Source organism: Lytechinus variegatus, chromosome 1 (genome assembly GCF_018143015.1).
Source record: "Lytechinus variegatus isolate NC3 chromosome 1, Lvar_3.0, whole genome shotgun sequence".
Classification (NCBI taxonomy): domain Eukaryota; kingdom Metazoa; phylum Echinodermata; class Echinoidea; order Temnopleuroida; family Toxopneustidae; genus Lytechinus; species Lytechinus variegatus.
In genome coordinates this window covers 34,414,521-34,437,243 of record NC_054740.1, presented here as the reverse complement: position 1 = coordinate 34,437,243, position 22,723 = coordinate 34,414,521, and the positions used below count along the sequence as shown (strand labels likewise).

General features: G+C 34.5%; 1 protein-coding gene across 2 annotated transcripts; it reads right to left on the bottom strand.

The window, feature by feature from the left end:
- Positions 1-1,685: 1,685 nt before the first annotated feature.
- Positions 1,686-20,937, bottom strand: LOC121412260 (G-protein coupled receptor GRL101-like). 2 transcript variants are annotated; one of them, XM_041605163.1, is made up of 16 exons: positions 20,511-20,937; positions 19,409-19,524; positions 14,055-14,277; positions 13,423-13,563; positions 12,720-12,854; positions 11,336-11,507; positions 10,793-10,864; positions 10,170-10,241; positions 9,566-9,637; positions 9,332-9,403; positions 8,239-8,313; positions 7,536-7,610; positions 6,129-6,200; positions 5,794-5,871; positions 3,155-4,242; positions 1,686-2,382 (listed from the first exon to the last, which is right to left on the bottom strand). In XM_041605163.1, the coding sequence occupies exons 1-16, from the start codon at positions 20,557-20,559 to the stop codon at positions 2,348-2,350; spliced, it is 2,547 nt and encodes an 848-aa protein (XP_041461097.1). In that variant the 5' UTR covers positions 20,560-20,937; the 3' UTR covers positions 1,686-2,347. The 2 variants fall into 2 exon arrangements, with proteins under 2 accessions (XP_041461097.1, XP_041461102.1); XM_041605168.1 differs by lacking the exons at positions 14,055-14,277; positions 20,511-20,937 and having other exon boundaries at positions 1,687-2,382; positions 19,409-19,498.
- Between the last annotated feature and the right edge of the window lie 1,786 nt (positions 20,938-22,723).

Below are 22,723 nucleotides of genomic sequence, written 5' to 3'. Positions count from 1 at the left end.
TTTCAGATTAATGAGTTGTTGATCACTCTATGTGAATATATGTAGCTTATTTAGTAACTCTATACATCCGGGGGGGGGGGGCACATCCATTAACGAGAGGATACCATGCGCGACCATAATATAGGGTCTCGAAAAGCACCCTAAACACGTATTTTCCATATTCTGAAAATCCACCCATTAACAAGTATTGGCGTGTGAAACCCTACCCTAAAACGATACTCTTGACAAGTACTTCTTGGCATGAACCCCTAAACAAGTACAGCGATATTTTTATTATGTCGATCGGTCGTCGGTTTTACATTTGCCTACATCATTGGGTTTAGTACAGCACCTCCTCCCTCATCTTGCACAAATCCTACTCAAACACATAGTGATGACTTTTGGGGCAAAAAGTACAACCTTTATAAAACATAATTTTTTTCACCCTCGCAAATTTGACTCTAAACACGTAGCTGTCCTATATATAGCGTATACCCCTTTTTTCATTATTTTAGCGTTTTTTGCCACCCTTATTACGATGCGTACGTAACGTTCCCTATACATCCCTTTTACGTGTTTTTTGGTCGCGCATGGTATCAACTCGTCGATGTAACTGGCCCCCCCCCCCCCCCCCGGGCTCTACCCACAATGTGTCTCGAAATAAGCTGTTAAAATGAGAAAGGAATATTTATTCTCATTTATTTTATTTCCAGGCAAAATGCAACAAGAATAGACGAGAGGAGGAAATTACCACCGACTAGTGCCTGAGGATGACTAAAAGAAAAACTGGTTTCTGTTATAAAGCTCTCCTCACTAGTCAGGGTTTACAAAATATACAAAAATAAAATTGGTGTAAAATAGCAAAAACAAATGTTTAGATGCATTACTCATTAGAACAAATAACATAATGATAAAGAGCGCTTGTTTTCATGCGCAATCCAGTCAATATGAAATGTTAAATATGAAGAATAATGCAACTCTGAACTAGAAAAATTTAAAAAAAAGTCTAACTCTCTCTGCCCCACCCCCTCTCCCTCCCACTCTCTCACCCTCTTCCTTATCTGTCGCTACCTCCCCTTCACCCCACCCCCCTCTATCCATCTGTTCTGTAGAAGCTACCTACCTATTGGCAGACTATAATGCTTTGAAATAAAACACGACTAACACAGATCATGAAATTCTCCCTTTTCTGGAAACCATCCAAAATTTAATACTCACTGTATGCTTGATATTAAAGCCGAGAATAAATTCATACAAAGAGTTGAAAATAATGATTATTTTTATTACATTCAATTAAAAAGGTCGACGTAGGAAAAAAAATCAAACGAATAGTATACACTATACTTCATATTTTCAATATTCCCATTTTTTTCCTTTCTCCTTATTCTTTTTTATTTTTTTAGGTTTTCGTTTCCCAGTCTTCTTTTTTAAATTGATTGAAAACATATCACAGTGATATTCACTCCATTGATTGATTGATTGAATTTATTTTTTTCATTTCAAACAAATTGACAAGGTAAGTAGGAACAACACAAAACAGGGGCGTTTTTTTTAGCACGATTTTAAATCAAAATCGAGTTGGTATTTCAATTTCGCATGTTGATTTCAGTGTAGCATTACGATCTTATTTTCTTTTTTTAGTTGCACATGCGGAATTATTGGGGGGGGCAAAACGATATGTTTGCCCCCAATATTTTCATTGGTGGGGCGATCGCCCCCCCCCCTGCCCCCCCTCCAGGATCGACGCCTTTGATACAGAATATGAATAACAGAAATGAGGAATTCACTGGAAAGCCTCGCTTGTTTATGTGAGTCCCCTGAAATAAATAACTGATTAAAATTATCAATTCAAATAGAAATGAACAATGTTCAATAGAATATTTCAAGAATACTAATGGGGTCAAGCTTCGTATGTTTATACACTATACAAAAAGTAATACAATCAAGACAATATATTCAAACCCATGGTACAAAAATATATAACGATTCAAATATTGTATGTAAGTTAAATTTAACAAGACAAGAGGGAATATTAACAGAGAAAAAAAAAACACAAAACAAAACAAAGACAGTGTACCTAGGAGGACAAGACAGGACAGAACAACAAAAAACAAAACAGACACTACAGAAAACAAGTATACCCATACCCGCAATGATGTCACCCTTGCTTAAGCCATGGACCTACATGTTTATCATATCAAGTAATGAGCGAGACTATTTGTAGAAAAATCCAAACAAAACAAGAATCTAATAATTTTGATGATCACGTTAAGTATATGAATTGGAATTTAAATCTATAAATAACATTTATCAACTTTCAAACAGAAATAAACGTATGAAAATAGAACTCAAATGTCTTCAGAAGACTCTATCTACTTGGAATCGAACCTTTGAGTGCCGGACCTGAAAGAAAAACGAAACAGAAAGTAAAAGTTGTTATAGAGGAAATGAATGGCAATCAAATGAAGGAACGCGTTAGAAAGAGGGACTGAGAGCGTTACAAATAAAGAGGCGGATATCTTAGAGAAGAAAGAGGAAAAGAGGAAAATGAAAAAGAAAATGAAAGGAGATACAAAGTAGGAGAAAATAAGTAAAATTAAATTATGAGAAAATGAGAAAAAGGTGAAAAAGAAGAAAGCGATTAAAGTAGACAGAGAAGCATGAAGTAATGCCATGTGTTATATCATATTTTTAGCAGTACATATCAAATCTCAAGAAGCCAATTATCCATGATAATGATAAAGCAACTTGATTTCTGTTATTGAAATATTTATGTATTTCAACGATCCCGTTTTGTTATTAGTATCTTGACATTCAGGTGTAATAATTTTCATTAGTCGCGCATGATATGAAATAAAATAGTACACTAGCAAATTATGAATCACTTATTGATACTGAATATAACATATATAAAATTGCAGAATTGGGACTATATGAGCAAAGATCACTAAAGTCCTGGAAACCTAGGATAAATGTGTAACATTCTTTTTTTTTATACAAACAATTGACTTTCTAAATTGTTTAGATTAGAAATCAATTTGTTATTTTGTGGGTGGAGACAATTAGAGAAAAAAAATGTATTATAGATATAAAATTTAAATTTTATAAAATTCGCTACAATCTAAAATATATTACATTTTAAGGTTAAGGCTCTAATCTTAAATTTTATTCATACCTGAAGAATAAATAGAAGACTTGACCTTCAAAGAAGACCTGTACCTATCCACGATGGTGTAGAGATAAGGGTTGATTGCTGAATTGATTGGGAGGACAAGGGCTACAAGCCAGGCATAGACATCGGGTGATATATACACATCGTCGACTTGGACGATGATGCCGAGGATGACAATGGGCATCCAACAAAAGAAATCGGTGGCGACAATGAAGGAGAGTTTTAACGCCATCCTGATTTCCTTGGATGAATAACCCTTTCGGCCGACGGCGGAGCTGCTGAAGCGAACCGTAATAAAAATCGCCACGTACGCGATCAGGATAATGGTGAAGCAAATGAAGTTGACGCCGAGAAAGATGGCGACGGAATACTGCCATGTGGACGCCGATGACGCAGCGACTATCTTATTGACCTCGATGCCGATGCTGTTTAGCGTGTCGGGGTCAACGGTCGACTGGAGATTGACGTTCTTTCGAATCAGAGGTAGACCGACACATACATCGCTGAGGTCATAAGAATCAGGGTCTAGAACAGCCAGCAACACAGACACCACACTGAGGATTATGGACACCACCCAGATGACTCCTGTACAGACCCGAGCAGAGAAGACGGTGAGTCTTCTCTTGGAGAATGTGAAGACAATACAGATAAAACGATCAACGCTGATAAGTACGATGAGGAAGACCGATGTCTCACTGCTCAAGAACGAGAGGAATCCTGCAAAGCGACACATCGGGCTCCTGCGCCAATCTTGAGCCAGTCCTTCCCAGAAGTAGGTTTCCCCAATGTGCGCATCGGCGATTGCCAGAATCAACAGGTAGACTCCCATCAGAAAATCGGATATGGCTAGGTTGGCGATAAAGATGGACTGTATTTGAGCAACTGAGTTTGTGTGTTTCGTGGTTATTCGACTCACGAATACGTAGACGTTCCCAAATAAAGAAGCGAAGGCAAGAAACCAGGTGAAGATTTTGATGGCGCTGTTGTGGAGGAACGTCATGCGGCAGGTGAAGAGCGGTTCTGATGGTTCTCGAAGATTACACTTAACATTCGATGGGACGATGCAGCATATCCTTGGGTCATAAGCAAACCTTGAAGTGCAAACCAATAAAATTCAATGTGATATTATCAAAATGATATTTATTTTAATCTTACATTGAATAATGACAAAGTCTAAATTCAGGTTTGAAATTAGAATTGATCATTTCTATCGTCATTACAACTAGCACATCATTGATTTGGAGGTCATCCGGCATCTCGCAACAAAATTTAACACAATTTTAATTTCAGCCCAGTTGACACTGTAGTGAATTATATTGGTGACATAAATTGAGGATATAGAATTGAAATTGATGAAGAAATGAGATAAAAGCATTTTTTTGTGATCTATGAATAAATTTCATATGAGTTAAGTCTTAATAATAATCTAGGCAATGTTTCTTAACTCAGTGTAGAACCTTGGTGAACCTAATGTAACACTCAGATGGAACAAAAATATCCAAATTCAATCAACAAATAAATAAGTAATTTAAATAAATAAGTAAGTTTTGTGAGTTTTGAAAATATATGAATAAATTAGCACATTTAATGAATTTCAAAATTCTATGTTGAAATTTTGTATCACCTCGAGCTATTATATAAAGCAAACAAAATTGAAATTGATCAACAAATGAAGAAAAAACATTTTTTTGTAATTCTGTGTAGAAGTTTGGTGAACCTCAAAAAGTTCTATAAGATGGAAAAAGAAAAAAAGTAAAAACTGGTCAACTATTAAAGAAGAAAAAGCATTTTATGTGATTTTTTTAATATGAATGAATTAATTTCCCATAAATATTAGCATAAAAATTGTTCTATTGAAAATTTCAAAATTCTGTGTAGAAGATCGGTGAACCACATGAAGCTCTACCAGATGGACGATAAAAAAATCAAAATCGGTCAACAAATAAAGAAGAAGAAGCATTTTATGTCAATTTTAAAAATATGCATAAATTAATTTCGCATAAATTAGCATAAAAATTGTTCTGGTCAAAATTTCAAAATTATGTGTAGAAGTTTGGTTAACCCTATAAAGCTTTACCAGATGGAAGCAAAAAATTCAAAATCGGTCAAAAAATAAAGAAGAAGCATATTTTGTGAATTTTGAAAAATGCGCATAATTTAGCATATTTAATGAATTTCAAAATTCTGTGTAGAAGTTTTGAATCCCCCAGCTAGTGCTTTCATATAAAGCAAACAGAATTGAAATCGGACTTAATTTGGCGAAGTAGTAGCATTTTGAAATTGTGGACGGACGCCACGTCACGGCATAAGCTCTTCTTGCCCTTCGGGCCGGATGAGCTAAAAATTGTATTGTAAAGAGAACTTGCAGACAAGTATTTTCTGGTCATTTTCTCTCTGTTTCAATTTGTCTAACGTGGCATTTTTCATATGGACACTGTTGAGATGTATTCATACTTTGCCTCTGTTATGGAACGGTCCATCGACAATAATTAGCGCTGGCTAAATTCGAGATAATTAATTGACTGAAAAGCAGTGGCCTCTGACAGTTACTATAGCAACTGTCAAAGAAGCTTCTTTTTTGGGGTGCTGACAATCTAATTAAAATGGTTCCCAGATATTCTATAAAAGAACGATATACTTACACTGTTGTCAGACTTTCCAACCCATCATAGAATTCAGGATATAATGTCAGAGGAATTTCTGGGCGCAGGAGGAGATATCTGTTTTGAAAAATTTGATAAAAACGGGGTCATGGCTCAAATTGTGTCATTGTCAATTATTTTGTTCTTATAGGCCTACTATATTTTCAGTTATGTGTTGACTCAAATCAACATATCACTTTTTCTTAATAATGATGACAACAATACTGGTAATGAAAACGATAATTTTGTTAACTTTATGAATAATTATAATCAATAATTTAGCGAGACCATATGTCTTTAAATATTTGATAACGGTAAGGTTTGTTTTTACGTACAAATCAGTGACACTGCTCAAGTTGATAAATGTACCTGGAGCGATCGTTGACACGGGATTATTCTCAAGACTCCTAAAATAAAAACAAATCAAATAAATAAAGGTGTTTTGTCGCAAACTTGCTTTTACTTGAATAGCAATAATTATTAAATCTATACTATACCATTGCCATCACAATTTAAAAGTAAGTACGCAAAAGAGTATTAGTCGTATAGGAGGAGGAGGAATAATAGCAGTAAGTAGAAGTAGTAGTAATAGTAGAAGTAGTATTAATAGTTATAGTAGTAGTAATAATAATAATAGTAGTAGTGCTAGGAGTAGTAATAATAATAATAATAATGTAGAAGTAGTAGTAGTATAGTAATAGTAGTAGTAGTAGTAGTAGTAGTAGTAGTAGTAGTAGTAGTAGTAGTAGTAGTAGTAGTAGTAGTAGTAGTAGTAGTAGTAGAAGTAGTAGTAGTAGGAGTAGAAGGAGAAGTATAGTAATTTTATTGTAGTTCCTATGACTATGTAACTCGTTCTCTCAACTTATAACTCGTTCCAATGATTTATAAGTCGAGGGAACGAGTTATTAAACCGAGGGAGCGAGTTATAAGTCGTGGGGACAAGTTATGAAAAACAACCATGTCGTGTCACCTAAGAATTAAGGCCCATAAATTCTAAAACAAGAGCGAAAGTGCTTAATTATCACTAATGAGAGAAGGGCCATGGGAGAAGAGGAAATTGGAGAAGTGTTATTGGGGAGTATCGAATTAACAAATTAACAACCTAACGAATAATCAAGAATTCACGAAATAAATACCGATTCATTCGATGTGGGACTTTAGTTTCCTGTCAGTTCATGACAAAGCTTCTTTCGAATTTTGTTTATCAATAATTATTCTATTAAAAAAATAGTCTGTTGCCATAGACGATAAAATATACAATGAGCGACATTTATTTTATCTAAATATCTATATCCCAATATTTCGTTATAATAATAAAAAAATATATAGAGCTACCTACACTCTAAAAAATATTGGGTAAAAGTACTCCAAACTAATTGTGTATCATACCAACATTGTGCATTTCTTTTGGGCATTTTTTTTATCCAGAGGGATGAAAATTTCGCCCATTCTATAATAATTGCTGCTTATTTTTAACCATATGGACAATACACTTCCCGCATTGGGTAAAATTGGTTGGACACATAATTAACCTCGTGGTGGTAAAGATTTTACCCAATATTTTTTACAGTGTAATGTCCTGACCCGTATTATACAACTAATCAAATTTAATGTAAAAGTGCAATAATTTGACGCGGTGCGTATGAGGAATATCAATTAATTTTCATAACAAATCTGATTTTCAGATACCGTTATCGCACAGTAGCTACTCCTTATAAAAAGGTCAATCATAATTATCTTACAGAAGTAATAGATTCTCTCTGATGCCGTCAAACATACTTGAATTGACTGATGTTATGTTGTTGTCTGGTATAACTCTGTAAAAAAAGTAAGATTGACATGAAATCAGACTAGGACAGATCATGGATTTGAGAATGGGGGTGGGGGACAGGGATGAAAAGGTGTGATTACTCCATAAATCCGTCACTTAATTTCTCAACCCCCCCCCCCCCCCACATTCACACACAGCAGTTCCAACAATGTTTATTTCCAAGTATTCTCCAAATTTTCGGAGCAAACCTTACGTCTTCGTCAGGGATACAAAGCTCACAGTGACAAAATATTGAAAAATATATATATATCTGGACAAAATATTTATATACCCCTGTGCTGACACTACAGCCCCCCCCCCCCGACTCTCATCGTTTGCTGATCATCTTGAAATACCTTACATGCAATGGAGCATTGAGGTATTTCCGTCTTAATGTTTTACTTGCAACACTAAAATATTCATATGATCAGGCCTGCATGATGCTTCATTACCACTGCCCGTGTTAAAGATGAAGTTATGCATTGTAAAAGGTAGAGCCTGTAAAAGCCCAAGTTTCTATCAAATTATTAAGGATTGCTTCAACATGACTTGTTTAGATATTGCTGACAATGAATAACAAAAGCAATAATGTTGTATCCATCAAATTAAAATGTAATTTGGGGTTTCAAACTTACAATCGTTCTAGTGAACCTCCGAGATCTTTAAAGGCACCAGGTCGAAAGTTTCCAAGAGCATTGTTATCAAGCCCTCTAAAACAGAAAAAGTGTTATTCATTAAATGGAATTAGAAACAACAGATTCATCAAATAAAGCAATATTTATTTCACCACCGACATTCAGGATATTCATCAATTCATGTATATCTTCCAGATATTTCTCACAGCCTGAAAGCATCATGGGATCACTCTTTCAAACACAACATCCGAAATCATATATTTATTCATTCATTCATTCATTCGTTCGTTCGTTCATTCATTCACTCATCCATTCCTTCATCCATCATTATCCATTCATTCAAATAAGTATTTGTTTCCTTCCATTTAATTTTTTTTTCATTTGAGTGAGCACGGAAGGGAAGGAGCTCGAGACCAAAACGACCCCCTCATTTTAAATCATAACATCACTGTAAAAATATGGGGCTTACTTTTTGCTAAAATCCATGTTGTGAGAAGGATAATTTTAATTTATACTTAATTTATATAGGAAAGCTGACCATTTATTTCAAGATATTTACTTGGGGGAGCGATTGGTTCACCCCTTCTGCTTATTATTATTATTTTGTTTAATTCACGCGCAGCCTCCGAACAACTTCAGCCGACTCAATCTTAGGGGCTCATAACGCCTCTGCAAGATATTTTTGTGGACTCGATTTTAACATGTAATTCGATCGTTACTTACAGGTAAACAAATTCAGCATATATTTAGAGGAAAAACACATTTATTTGATTTTATCAGCTTGCGGAAATGTTCACTTCCACCAAATGGTATAGGACCATGTAATAGGTCCACGGTAGGACGGAGCTATAGTGGAAATGAAAGTCGTTTTGTCAAAGAGATTAACACAATGACGTAAAGCAATATAATATGCCTAAATCAGGACAAAGTGGTCTCGTATATAGGATAATCCAGATTAGAAGCCTATACAGTGAACTTACTTAATCCAAGTGTTCATTTATATTCAATGCCACTTTGAGAATCAACCACACAAGCCGCCAATAAAAGAACCAGTAATAGAACATGTAAATGACCAAAGAATGCAAGAACTTACATGAAAAATAGACTGTGGAGATCTAAAAAGCATCCTTCATCGAGTCTGGCTATATGATTGAAATCTAAGTACCTTTAAAGAGTAAAGAAAGTGAAAGAGTGAAATATCGTATGCCATAGCATTGATAACATCTTATACAGAACTAATTATTTTATCTTTGTATCTTATTCAACTGGTGTTTATTTAACTCTCTTTCTCTCGTTTTTTTTTCGAATTTTGAAAGATACTACTTACAGGAGCCGTAAGTGGTAGAGTCCTTGAAATGCATTTCTTTCCAAGTACGTCAAGCTATTATTCTCTGCAATTCTAGAAGAAGAAAAAATATGGCTGAATGAATGAACGAACGACTGAATTTATAACTTTAAAAAAATCGATTAATTGAATGACTGAATGCTGAATGAACGAATGAACGAACGAATGGGTGAATGAATGAATGAATGAATGAGTGAATGAATGGATAAATGAATGAAAGGAAATGAAATGGTGAAAACTAATTTTGGGTAAATTCCAGAAGACCTCAAAAGTGATGATTCATACAGTTATTATAATTTGCAAGGTGGAATATCAGATAAATTAAACACGTTATAAATGTAAGTTATATCTTTATCATTATTTTCTAATACTAAATAAATTTATACTTCATCCAAAAGCGCCATTTCTTGTTTTGACATTTAAATTTTAAAAAAATATCAATTTTCAAGGAAAATAATTTATATAGTAAATATTCATGAAATAATTAAAGGGCGATCTCACCTTGACATAAAGGGTGATGTCACCTTGACAGCTCTATCTAATACTTTGCTTTATTATTATTACTTACATTATTATCATTACTTACATTTTAACAAGTCGATGCATTCCAACAAAGATTCCTGGTGGGAACCTTTTTAATTGAGCTGATGATACGTCCCTGAAATTTATCAATTTAAACTTATAAAGTGTACAAGTATATTACCGAAATTTAAAGGAAATATTTTACTGCATTTCTAGTATATTTCACAAGACTTTAATGAAAAATGTGAAAATCATATATTTATTTATTTATTTTGCTTTTTAAAAGATAAGCAAAATGGCGGAAAATACAGCACACATTCCAAAACTTACATTATTTTAAAAGTAACGATTGAATTGACCTTCATGAAGGTACAATAGTCTGCCCCAATGAATGTGGGTTATGATCGACTGAAGGTAGTTATTTCCCCCCCCCAAAAAAAAAAAAATATATATATAAAATGGTCAATGCGATAGGTTTGCTATCATAATTTTGGTCGATTTCGAGCTCTTTCTCTGGGTTGGGTGCTAATCACTGATACATTTATTTTGACAAATAGTGCATTACAGCAATCTCTTTTAAAACCAATCCAAATGCAAACCCCCCAAACATTCCCACTATTTTGTGTAGAAGAATTAAAAAAAAATAGAAATCAAATTCATTGACAAAAAGAAAAGATTATTACTCACAATGTTTGCACATTCTCTAGCCCATGGAAAGTACCAGGCTGTAAATCTTTGATCGGTGCTCCGTTTAGATTTCTATTATTCACATAAAAAGAACCCTCATCAAAACACAATTTCAAGATGGAAATACATGCGTTGATCTCCGGTCAAATGAATACAATTTAGCCAGTTGTTAGCATGACGTGATGCTTAGTTCTTTTTTAATCTGCACGCATTAGAGCTAATAGTTGATTTTCAACGACACAAATCAGTCTTAAATTTATTTAAATGCACTTTTCGGTGTTTATACGGAGAAGTATTTTTCCCCAAAAGGAAGCAGAAGTGCTTAATAATGCTGGTATAAGTATTTTTTAATCATCAAAACGTGATAGGAAAGAATCTGATGCATAATTTTAAGAGGACCTTTCTTGTGAAAAATATGCAATAAAAATAAGAGTTTTTTTTTAATTCTAGGTGTTCAGTAGTTTCCATCTCGCTTCGTATACGACCATGTATAATTTTTCATGATTTAGCACAACATCACTAATCTGTATGCACAATACTTACAACATTATTGTCTTAGGAGCTGTATTTATTGTATATTCATTATTCCAACCGCTGGTACAATTTACCCAGAATGGCAACCAATTTGGATTGTTGCATTGTGGCTGGTCTGGGCCAAACCGTCCGTAGAAAGCCGATTCGCCGCAGGAACAGTTCGAGGGACACATCAAGGTTTCTAAAAAAAAAAAGTTATGCCCGCATGAATATCAGCAATGCTTCACCCATAATAGGTAACTAAGATATTTTTAATAATCCAATAGTAAATAAAAAATAATAACTTATCCACCCTGCTAGGTGCTCAATGTGCTCCTATATTACCCCGGCTAAGCTAGTCTACCGATTCTGGTTTCGCACAGCTTTTTAAGGCATTACTTCCTGCCGGTATCCATTTACCTCACCTGGGTCGAGTGCAGCAAAAAGTGGATAAATTTCTTGCCGAAGGAAATTACGCCGTGGCTGGGATTTGAACCCACGACTCTCTGTTTCAACGTCCGGGACTAATCCACTGGGTCACAACGCTCCAGGAAGAGGTGTAAAGATACAATTTAGAGTGAGACCAATCATTTTGATTTTCGTTTTGGGGATGGGAGAGAAACATTTCATTGTAAAACCACATCTCCAAAATTATTAGGAAGGCTAACAATTGAAATAGCTTACAGACATAATTATGCGTATGCCCTCCCCTCCCTCTTCGTGCTCGCTCTTTATTTCATTTTTAACCCAGCTGCAACCCATGAGAAAAATAACGAGACTCAGAATCGAAAAAAGGCACGCTTCCTGCTCCATCCCACACAAATATCATAATTATACAATGTCTTCCCGAAAATGATTAACGATTTTGTGTTTCTTCTGCTGGTTATGAGGAATCATGCTATGAAATTATAATTACATTACGAAAATATAGTGTAGTATTTTATGTAAAGATTCCATTTACAAAATTTAGCCAACGAACCTGGCATTAAGTCACGTCGCTCTGCTGGACCAAGGATAAATCAAATTATGAGGCCGTGGGTATAAATGGCAGTCGAGAGATATGTGACCTTAATTTACATAATAAATGATATTAGTCACTTAGCGAACGAATACGTTTTACAATTATGTAAGTAATTAAGTATAAATCAAACGATAAATAAGTGAAATTATGGACAAGACCAGTTTGACAGTAAAATTGTTTGACCGCCAAAAAATGATGGTGGGATTAACAAGAATATCAGGGGAGCGATTCATGAAAGGACTTGTCGGACGTTACTTTTGTCTGACAAGTCTTGTTTTATCCGACAGTTACTATAGTAACAGTGCCTCTCAGCCAATCAGAATCAAGGAAAGTTGTCGGATCTGACAACTTGTCGGACAAAAATGTTGATGAAACGCTCCCTTGGAGTCTTACCGCAATTGTTTTCATCATCTCCCAGTGGGCAATCATCCCAGCCATCACAAACTCGGTCTGATGATAAACACAACTCTTCTACCAACCCCTCACATTGGTAGTAGCCTGGCCCACACATCCCGCCAAAAACCTCATCTGTAAAATATTAAAGAAATATATATATATATATATCCTTATAAAATATATTGACTTTACCTTTATCCAGGGGACTGATGTTTCAGTGTCAATCAATTTGATTCGATTTGATTTGATTTATTTATTTATTTCCGTTTCACAAAATAATTATGATAAATATAACATAAACAAGGTCGAAAATACAGCAAGATTTAAGGAAAACAGTTCAATAAATAAAATTACCTAAGATGACATTTGTTTTTAAAAGTAAAACGGAGGGTCAATTCTTTCTCAATGCAGTCAGTTGGATTAACATTCTGTTTTCTAGAATAACCTCGGTGATTCATTATGAACTTGTCATTTTTGTTTGAACAAATGGATTTGCGCAACGGCTGCATTGTAAACGCTGTCGAGAACGCCTTTGTTATCATCCCCCCCCCAAAAAAAAAAAAAATCATACTAAAACTGTCATGTTTTTCGAGGTCACCCTAGATCCATAAGATTAGAAACACAGACAAAGCAATAATTGTAATCATATTGTTTCAGGTCATATTCTGATTGGACAATACGGAAGGAGCACGTGACTTACCGTAGCATTCTACGTCATCTGAATAATCTGCGCAATCGAAGACACCGTTACACTGAGCGTCGGCTGCGACAAGTTGCATCTGAGATCGGCATGTGTATGTAGGTTTCCCTATCAATGTTCTGAGTTGAGCCAACGAGTCATCTTCACACGGTGAACAATCGTGAACCACGAAAATTAAACAACATTAGCACTTTGTGTGAAATCTTAACTGACTGAACTACAAGCAATGTGAAAATATGATAATCAAGCACACCATTATCCTTGTCCATCGTTATTACATTATTATTTCGTTAATACTATATGAAATAATGACTGTATTTTATCTATTTAATCAATTCCAAATAATGAAACATAATACAGATCTTAAATGATTACACTTAGAAGTGTTACATTGTAACATCCTCAACTTGAATTAATATCATTAATACTACTCGTGTCTTGATATGAAATATCAAAAATATATATTTATAATATGAAATAATATTATTTGAAAAATTGGTAGCATAATCACCACGCAAAGTGCCTAAATGATATGAATTACAAATTTACATAAAATCATAATTCATTATGATAATGGGGGACGTACCACTGAACACCTTCAAAAGTATAAAACACTGAAATATTCTATTTACTTTTGATTTCTGAGATGATATATTCAAGTTCAAAGCCGGTAAATTCTCGTCTGGTATCACTGCAGAACGAAATATTGGTCACCCCAACACCTGCGAAGGCGAACCCCTCGACCCCTCTACGAATACGAGATGTGAAGGGTGCCTGGAGGTCGGGGGAGGTATGGTTGATGGTGAGAGTATCCCACAGTTCCTCCAAAACCAATGTCTTGACGACTATCAAAATCTACATTGCAATGAAATATAGATAATAATATCATCACTTCTAAAATTTTCATCAAATGACCTCGGTGACCTTTTAACTTTTGACCTGGGAAGGTAATACTTAAAGGGCTGTGTGTAGACCGACTCGTTGAAATGATGATTCTCATAAATTAAATAGGCCTAGGCCTAATGGACGAATTAAAAAAAAATGTTATCACAACCGAAAACTGGATACTTTTGATCAATTTTTGTAATCATGAAAAATTTGCGTATGTTACTTAACATGAATGCGAACGCGAAGCGCGAGCCGAAAGTTTGGCTCTACTGAGAAGAACTAAAGGTATTACTGAAGAGGATGTGTATCTCATTATGTCAACTTGGGGGCCGTTTCATAAAGTTGTTTGTAAGTTAAGGGCGACTTTAAGAACGACTGGTGAACCTTTCTTACGCGCTAAACCATCGCCAATGAATATACCATTTACAACAAGAAACTCACCAGTCGTTCTTGAAGTCGCTCTTAACTTACGAACAGCTTTATGAAACGACCCCCGGGACGGATGAAACATGATTGTTATCTTGCCGAGTCTACTTCTACAAAGTTTCAATATGACCAGATTCGTCCATGTCCACGTCATCTTACACTCGCAACTTTTTAGAAGTCAACATGGCAACATTGATATCTCGCCTTTTCCGCATCAAGACGTTAACATAATTATTAAAACATCCGTACAACCCCGAAGTCCTAAAAAAAATAAACCAGGGGGCCGTTTCATAAAGCTGTTTTCAAGTTAAGAGCGACTTTAGACTGGTGAACCCTTCTCATGCGCGCTAAACAATCATTAATTTAATACCATTTACCTCAAGAAAGTATCACCAGTCGTTCTTGAAGTTGTTCTTAACTTACGAACAGCTTTATGAAACGGCCCCTGGTATTTGCGTGTGTGTGTATATGGTTTATTCGATTGGTTATTTCAATATGTGTGTAATTATATAGGCGTGTTTATATAATTTTTTTCATATTGGTATTGCAGTAAAAAGGCTGCTTTCAACATAATGAGTTTTTTAAATTGCTCAAAGAAGCGTGTGAAATTTCATTTAAAATTACCCCATTAGTTGGTTTGCTATCACCTTGAAAGTTGTCCTATAATTACTCCGACAAGGGAGATAAAATATCAGTGACTGGTCAGAGCGATTGTGAACTTTTACACCGAAAGTAAACCAACTCCAATGATGAATAATTACATAACCATTCGAATAAACATACATACGCCGGTAGCAAATTCCTTACTTAAAAAACTAAGTTGCTGCAGCAGAGTCTTCAGAACACATGATGTAATCTTAAAAGCACAGTGTAAAATTACATAGATTTGTATTTGGTGTCTGAAATCTTACAACAAATTTCTTGTAATGAAGTGTTTTCATCATGTTTTAACAGACCCGCTCTGTTATATTGCAGGAAAATTCCCGTTATACAGAATTATTATGTTATATCCCAAAGTCATATGTTTTTATCTTTTTACTGTAAAATCATCTGTTTGTATTAACAGTGTACACACAAGCTGACAAAGACAATAGTAAATAAGCAGGCGTATATAATCTAAGTCATTCTATTGAGTTTATAGTGGGTTTTATTGCTGTTGTTGTTGTTGTTTTATTAACCTTTTGCAACATATATTTCTACAATGCAAACAATTGTAATCATCATTGTAAATATGTTAACTTTTATACACATATTCATGTTCATTTTTACACGCATATTAATTTTTGTAAATATGTTCATTTTTATACGCATATATTCATTAATTGTAAATGTGTTCATTTTTTTACGCAAATTCATTATTATAAATATGTTCATTCTCCTTTTATACGCATATTCATTATTGTAAATATGTTTTTGTTGAGACTCTTATAATCCCAACCGGGGTCGATAGAGTTTAATAAAATCTTATCTATCTTATTGACTTTTACATCCACGAATATTTGTCGTTATAGGTACCCGTATAATTCACGTCATCCATTACTAATACTGGTGATCAAGTCGTATGACTTAACCCTGATCGTGTCATATCAAATTTCAAGACCATGTTTTCATATTTTACGATTTACGTGGACTGTTGAGAAGTGTTGGATGAAACCCGATAAATTGTACTTTGATATTACAAGAAGAGTATTGGTATGTGAATCCATTTCATAGATATGATAAATCTTATATGCATCCGTAGTCAATGATGGTGAACCGCGGTACTTTCAGTGTAATTATTAATACAAATTATGAAAATGCGCTAAATATGATGGAAAATGCAAATTCTGCAGGTACTGTAATGAAATATTCGACTGTTGAAATTGGTAAGATTACACAAGAAAAGATACCCATTTCCTCCTTTCATTTTCATGACTATTTATTCAACCGTGTACCAAATTCCCATACCGAAATACTTAATGTTCACTCATCCATGATATCATCTGCCTCAACAGGTTCAGACTGCATTGCAGCACATGTTATCAAGGCATGTATTCATTCTATTATTAACCTTCTTTTCCTTGTATTCAATGAATCAATGTCGCAAGGCACTGTCCCTGATAAGAATGCTTACGTAGTACCCATTTTCCGTTTACAAAAAGGGTGTCAAGTATGATATCATTGCACCTATTGCCCTTTACCCTTTTTTTCAAAAATGCTAGAAAAGATCATTTATACGCGGCTTTTCAAATTCCTCTCGTCCAATATCCCAACAATTCTGGTTTTAGGAAATACTTTTCTCCCGACTTTTCAACAGAACTTGATGTATTGAGTTTGATAAATATTTCATGCAATCAGTGATAGTAACTATATTGTCTCAGTGTATTTATGGAGCTCTCAAAGGCATTTGATGCATATTATGGTATTAGAGGGATTGCACTACAGTGGTTCACCAGTTATTTGGTATAGAGAAGGCAACAAGTGGTATTCGATGGTGTCAAATCTAACTTAAGTTATATCCGGGAGTTATATATCTTGTGGAATTCCTCAGGGGTCTGTGTTAGGCCCCCTCCTCCTTTTTTAAATTCTTTTTTTTTATATATGAATGATATACTTAATTGCTCTTCAGTTTAACGCTTTTCATTAGTTACTGATGATACAAAATGAACGTTATGTCATCAGCAAATATATGAATTGGATAAACTACATAAATAATTGTTTGTAATAAACTGCTCTTGCATTTTGATAAGACCAAGTATAATTTTCATAAGAAGAGACAGGACGGTTTCTTTAATTTATCTATACAGTGCGTATCAAAAAAAAGTTTACACTTAAAAAAAATCCTGTAAAATCATACATTTGGAATATCCTGAAGATTTTTTCACATTTTAACATTGGTACAGATCCAAGAATGACAATATAACTGTCGAAAAATATTTCCGCTTGAGTGAGTACCACTTACTTTTAAAAAGCTGGTGAAAAATGATTCGCGCAGAACTTCGAAATAGTTATGTAAATAAAAGTAGACCTTAATCATGAAGAACACGTGGAATTTAGCTAGTAAAATTTATTTGAAGATCTCTTTAACCTTTTTAAACTTGTTTCCTTTCCCAAAACCCTCCGAAGAGTGCATTGCACCCCACCCCACTCCCCCACACACCGAGGCCATCGTGACGATATTTGCTTTACACTGAGCTGTGAATTACATGAAATAACTTAGGCTTGATTTTCATTGTGTTAATCATTTTCAAGCTTGGGAAAAGTGTGGAGAAACAAGTATTAAATGAAAAATGAGATGTAAACCCACTTTAAATGATCAAAACTTAGTGAAAAAAAAATGCGAGAGATGTCTGATTTTAACTTTTCTTCAGATTCAGTTATGTCCTCAGATCCAGCTGGCACAAAAATGGTAAAGGTTGTGCTTACTAAGTGTTGAAATTTCAATTTGGGTGGAAAATTGTTACAAAATGGTTGAATGTATCCGTTTTATTTCAATTGACTGAAAGTGCAAGGTAAATGTATGAGAAATGTTTCATAAGGTAAGTTTGATTTCGCCCTTTCCCCTTGACACAGCGTGAAAACGAGCATTTCTGCGCAAACAGATTTCTGCGAGCTTTACAAAAATGGACAGTGCTCACTCAAGTGTAACATTCTGTCAAAACCTTTACTTTCATGTGATAGATGCGACCCTATTCCAAGATTATATGTCAAAAAATTACCAACATGTTGTATATTTTTTAATTCCCAGAGCTTTTTCAAAGTGTAAACTTTTTTTGATACGCACTGTATATCTTAAATATTCTGTTGCAATTTTACAACTGATAGATCAACATTAGTTAAAGCAAATCAGATGAAACTTCTTGTTTCAAGGAGCAAATTAGCAATCAATCACTAATTTGCAATTAACTGCAAGACATTTGAGAGATTTAGGAACCAAAAATAGACTTGCAATTGATCGCAAGTCTCTTGCAACATCCCATTAGACATTTCATGCCACAGACTTTGTTGACTGTAACAGTATTGTTCTTCCACACGTTAGCTATTGTAATATTGTCTGAGGTCACACAAACCCTCTTATCCCAATGACACAAAACACAGTTCTACTTTTCTAGATTTAAAACAGTTATGCAGGGCAATATGTTAACCTCTTAAACTCCCTAAATTACTAATGTACCCCTGTGTTTCATTTTTATATAGTTATGTATATTTATATATATATTTTTATTATTGTTGATATTTTTGTTACCTTGTGGCCCATTATTATAAGCCTGCTTCCCCGGTGTCACCATGCCATCAGCGTATTTTCCCATAATTTTGTTGTAAATTTGTTTGTATTGTTTTTGTATTTGATGTTTAAACAATGAATTTAATGATTGAATTGCCTCTAACTTTAAACATTAAGACCTTTACTAAGACCCTTTTACTTGAATTAAAATAAACAATCCCAATTTTCACAACTTGTGAAACAACTTGGGCAAGCATGCAACAATAAGGGTAGCAAAGAAAAAGTATATATCACTATTTCCAGTAGGGGTAACATTCCAGAATTCCTTTTTAATTCATTTATCGATTCATTCGCTCATTTTAAGTCTCATTTACTGATATCATCTGTTGAAAGATCTTTTCACACACTTGTCAATTTTATGCTTTGATTTAATCATCATTCATTCACATAGATATTTGATTAACTGACCTGTTTTCCTGAAGTAGTGGCAATCGTCCAACTCTCACAGCTATCGGAAGGATAAGGGTTTGGAAAATTCGGCGATCTTATCACGGTTCCATTCAGTCCGCATGAACTGTGAATACCTATATAGCAGAAATTAAAGGTAATGTATGATAACAAGAAGAAAAACAAATCAAATAAATTTCTAATGTGTATTATTTATTTGGCTATCACGATTTTATCTACCTCCCCATTATCAGTTCTGCTATTTAAATTTGGCATTTACTCCCAATTCTAGGTTACACTATTAAACACTTCACATTCACAAGGATATTTCGAGAAAGGGGAAGAAGAGGGGGGGGGGGGGGGGGGGTCTAAATTTGAAAGGATGAGATAGCAAATTTATTGGCAGTGGATACTGGAGGCCGTTTAAATCACAAGCGGTACATTACTACATATATTTTATACCAAGGTTGGATTCCACACATGTGCTCTATTATTGAATTAACCTGAAAATCGAAAGCTACATCGTGTAAACATTAACTTCTATTTTGGTAAAAAGAACTTACAGTTGACCAATCAAATATTACGACACTCCTGAATATTATCCGATAGCACCTCTACTCTATAGGAAGAGCAAAGTTACTCAAACAGCGATTCATTCGTATCATTTCAATTAAGTTTTAATATCATGTAAATATCAACCACAAATTACAAATTACTATATTACTAAGACGACGCGTGACTGATTGTGTTGCTTCTACCACTTTACTGTACTAAAGTGATACTTAAACTACTTTTACATATGCAACTACTTGTATAAACATAAATATATGCATATATATATATATATATATATATATATATATATATATGTTTATATACATACATACATCCATCCATACATATACTACTACGACGAGGACTTTCAATGTTACTTCAACTAGGACTATACTTCTGTGTGCTATTCATAGTCCCGGCTGATAGTAATAAATAGGATCACTGCAGAGCGCCTATTGTGTATATAAAGAAGTACTTAAAATTCAAAGGCTCTTCGCGATTAGTAGTATCCTGTGAAGGGAACTGAAACCCCTTAACCCATAGGCCTAAATGGAAATATATTACTTACTTGTCATGAGGAATATTGTAGAGAATAACAATTGTACCGCCCTGTCCATCTTACTGTTCAGACTTCTGTCCCTGATGTTTATGAAATGTTAAGAGATGTCAAAGCAAGAATCGTTGTCGAAGTTATTAAGTTAAACCACAAATCGATGAAACATGAGGTTTCCTTTGGCCGAAGATACTGTTGACTGTCATTTTGTGAAGACATCTATTCGTAAGATACATGTAAATCGATTTGATCTTCTTGCTGGTACGAAATTAAAACAAAATGAAATGGGCCATCGTCCGGGCGCCACCTTCGCGTTGTAAGTCGGATAAATTAGAGCGTTCCAGTAGACAAGGTCCTTGGCATGTCCAAAGACTTGCCTTGGTAAGGTCAGCTTATTTATGTCGGTCGCTAAAAGTTATTGGAGTATATATTATCAATGCAAAACAAGACGCGTGCGAGCCGTCTTTTCAGTGACATATACTGTATGTTCGTAGTCAACAACGCTTTCACTTGCTTCCTGATTACATAAGCGATATCATAGTGACCAAAGAAGTTTCTTCCTCCCGGCACAATAAACGTTTTATTCCAAAGGAAATGGAAAACGAATTTGCTAGACATGTTATTCCGGATTAAGAAAAATGTTTTGGAAAAAACAAAACCTTTCCACTACAAAAATAGATTTTCTGACCAAATCTTGCTAGACATATTTATTCCGGGTTAAAAAAATCCTCTTTGGACAAAACAAAACAAACCTTTAACCTTTCCAGTACAAAAAAGAGAAATTTTTCAAAAATAGGTCCTAATTTCGCTAGACATAAGTATTTCGGAATTAATACAATCCTTTTGGACAAAACACAGTGATTTTGCTTAAACAAATGCTAAGCATGAATTTAATCGAGATCGTATCATTATGAAGGCAAAGAAGACTCTTGGTATATGGTATTACTAAGACCAAGAGAGTGATGAAAAGAATTATAAATTTTATTTTCGATCCCGTTCTATCGGAAATCAAATCCTATACCCGTGAGGGAGACAAACTATGTAGTAACTATGCCACTCAAGAGTAGGGTCCATGTCTTCATTATCTGCATTCTAGTAAATTCTCGAAGGGGTAGTTGTTTCCCTCATTATAAAAGCCAAGTAATCTTTGCTAATTAACATCATCGATTTGTATAAAGGCAAAGTATGATATAAATCATGTCCATTAACATTGGTAAAAAGATATCTAATCAGTTTGATAACACTGTCGGGTTGTTCCAATTGACTTCTCGAAAGCGTTAAAATTGACTACGAAATAAAACTTTTTAATCACAATATGAGAGAATGCATTTCGGTAGGTTTATGAGCTGCTTTACTGATATAGAGTTCACTTTGAAAACCGTAAATGAATCAACTCTGAGCAGTTCCACAATGTAGCATCCTTGGCCCTCTGTTATTATTTGAATGATTATGAAAATGCACGTAAGCCATATGTTCTCTTTGCTGACGACTTCGATATTTTCTACAGATATAATGATCCAGATTCGCTTGTGAACATCATGGGCGTCGAATTTAAGAAGGTAACAGAATTAATCTAAGCTAGTTAATAAACTTCCACCCCTTCGTCTGAATTTTCCTTTTTTTTTCTTCCCCTTTATTTATTTCTGCCTTTCGTTCTTCTATTTTTTTTTCTTGCCGGTCTTACATAATAATATGGAGCTTTTATATAGCGCTTAATACAATATAGTTTCTAAGCGCTTTACAACTTAAATTTGAGCCAAACAAAATCAGTACAAATCAATAAATGAAATAGCAAGATTACAATTTACAGATAACTGGTCATTGCAACAGCTTACCTGCTGTGTTGATTGAGGAGAAAGGTTTATAGTCGATTTTTTAATATATCAACTGTGGGAGAATTCTGAATGTGGGGAAGGGGATTCCAGAGAGCAGGGGCACACACCGAGAAAGCACGATCACCTTCGTCTTATTCCCCTCCTTTTCCACTTCTTCTTCTCTTTTTTCTCATTCTCATATTTCTTCTTGTTATAACTCTTATTCTCCTTCCTATTCCTATTTGTCTATAATGTGTACATCATTATTATACTCTAAATAATCCAACTGCTTGTCATTCTTGTCATTTATTGCAAGTGACAATGAATAAATAAAGAAACAATTAAATAAATAAACAATGTCCACTGCAGGGGCGGATCCAGGATTTTTTTAAAGGGGGGGGGGCACATTTTTCC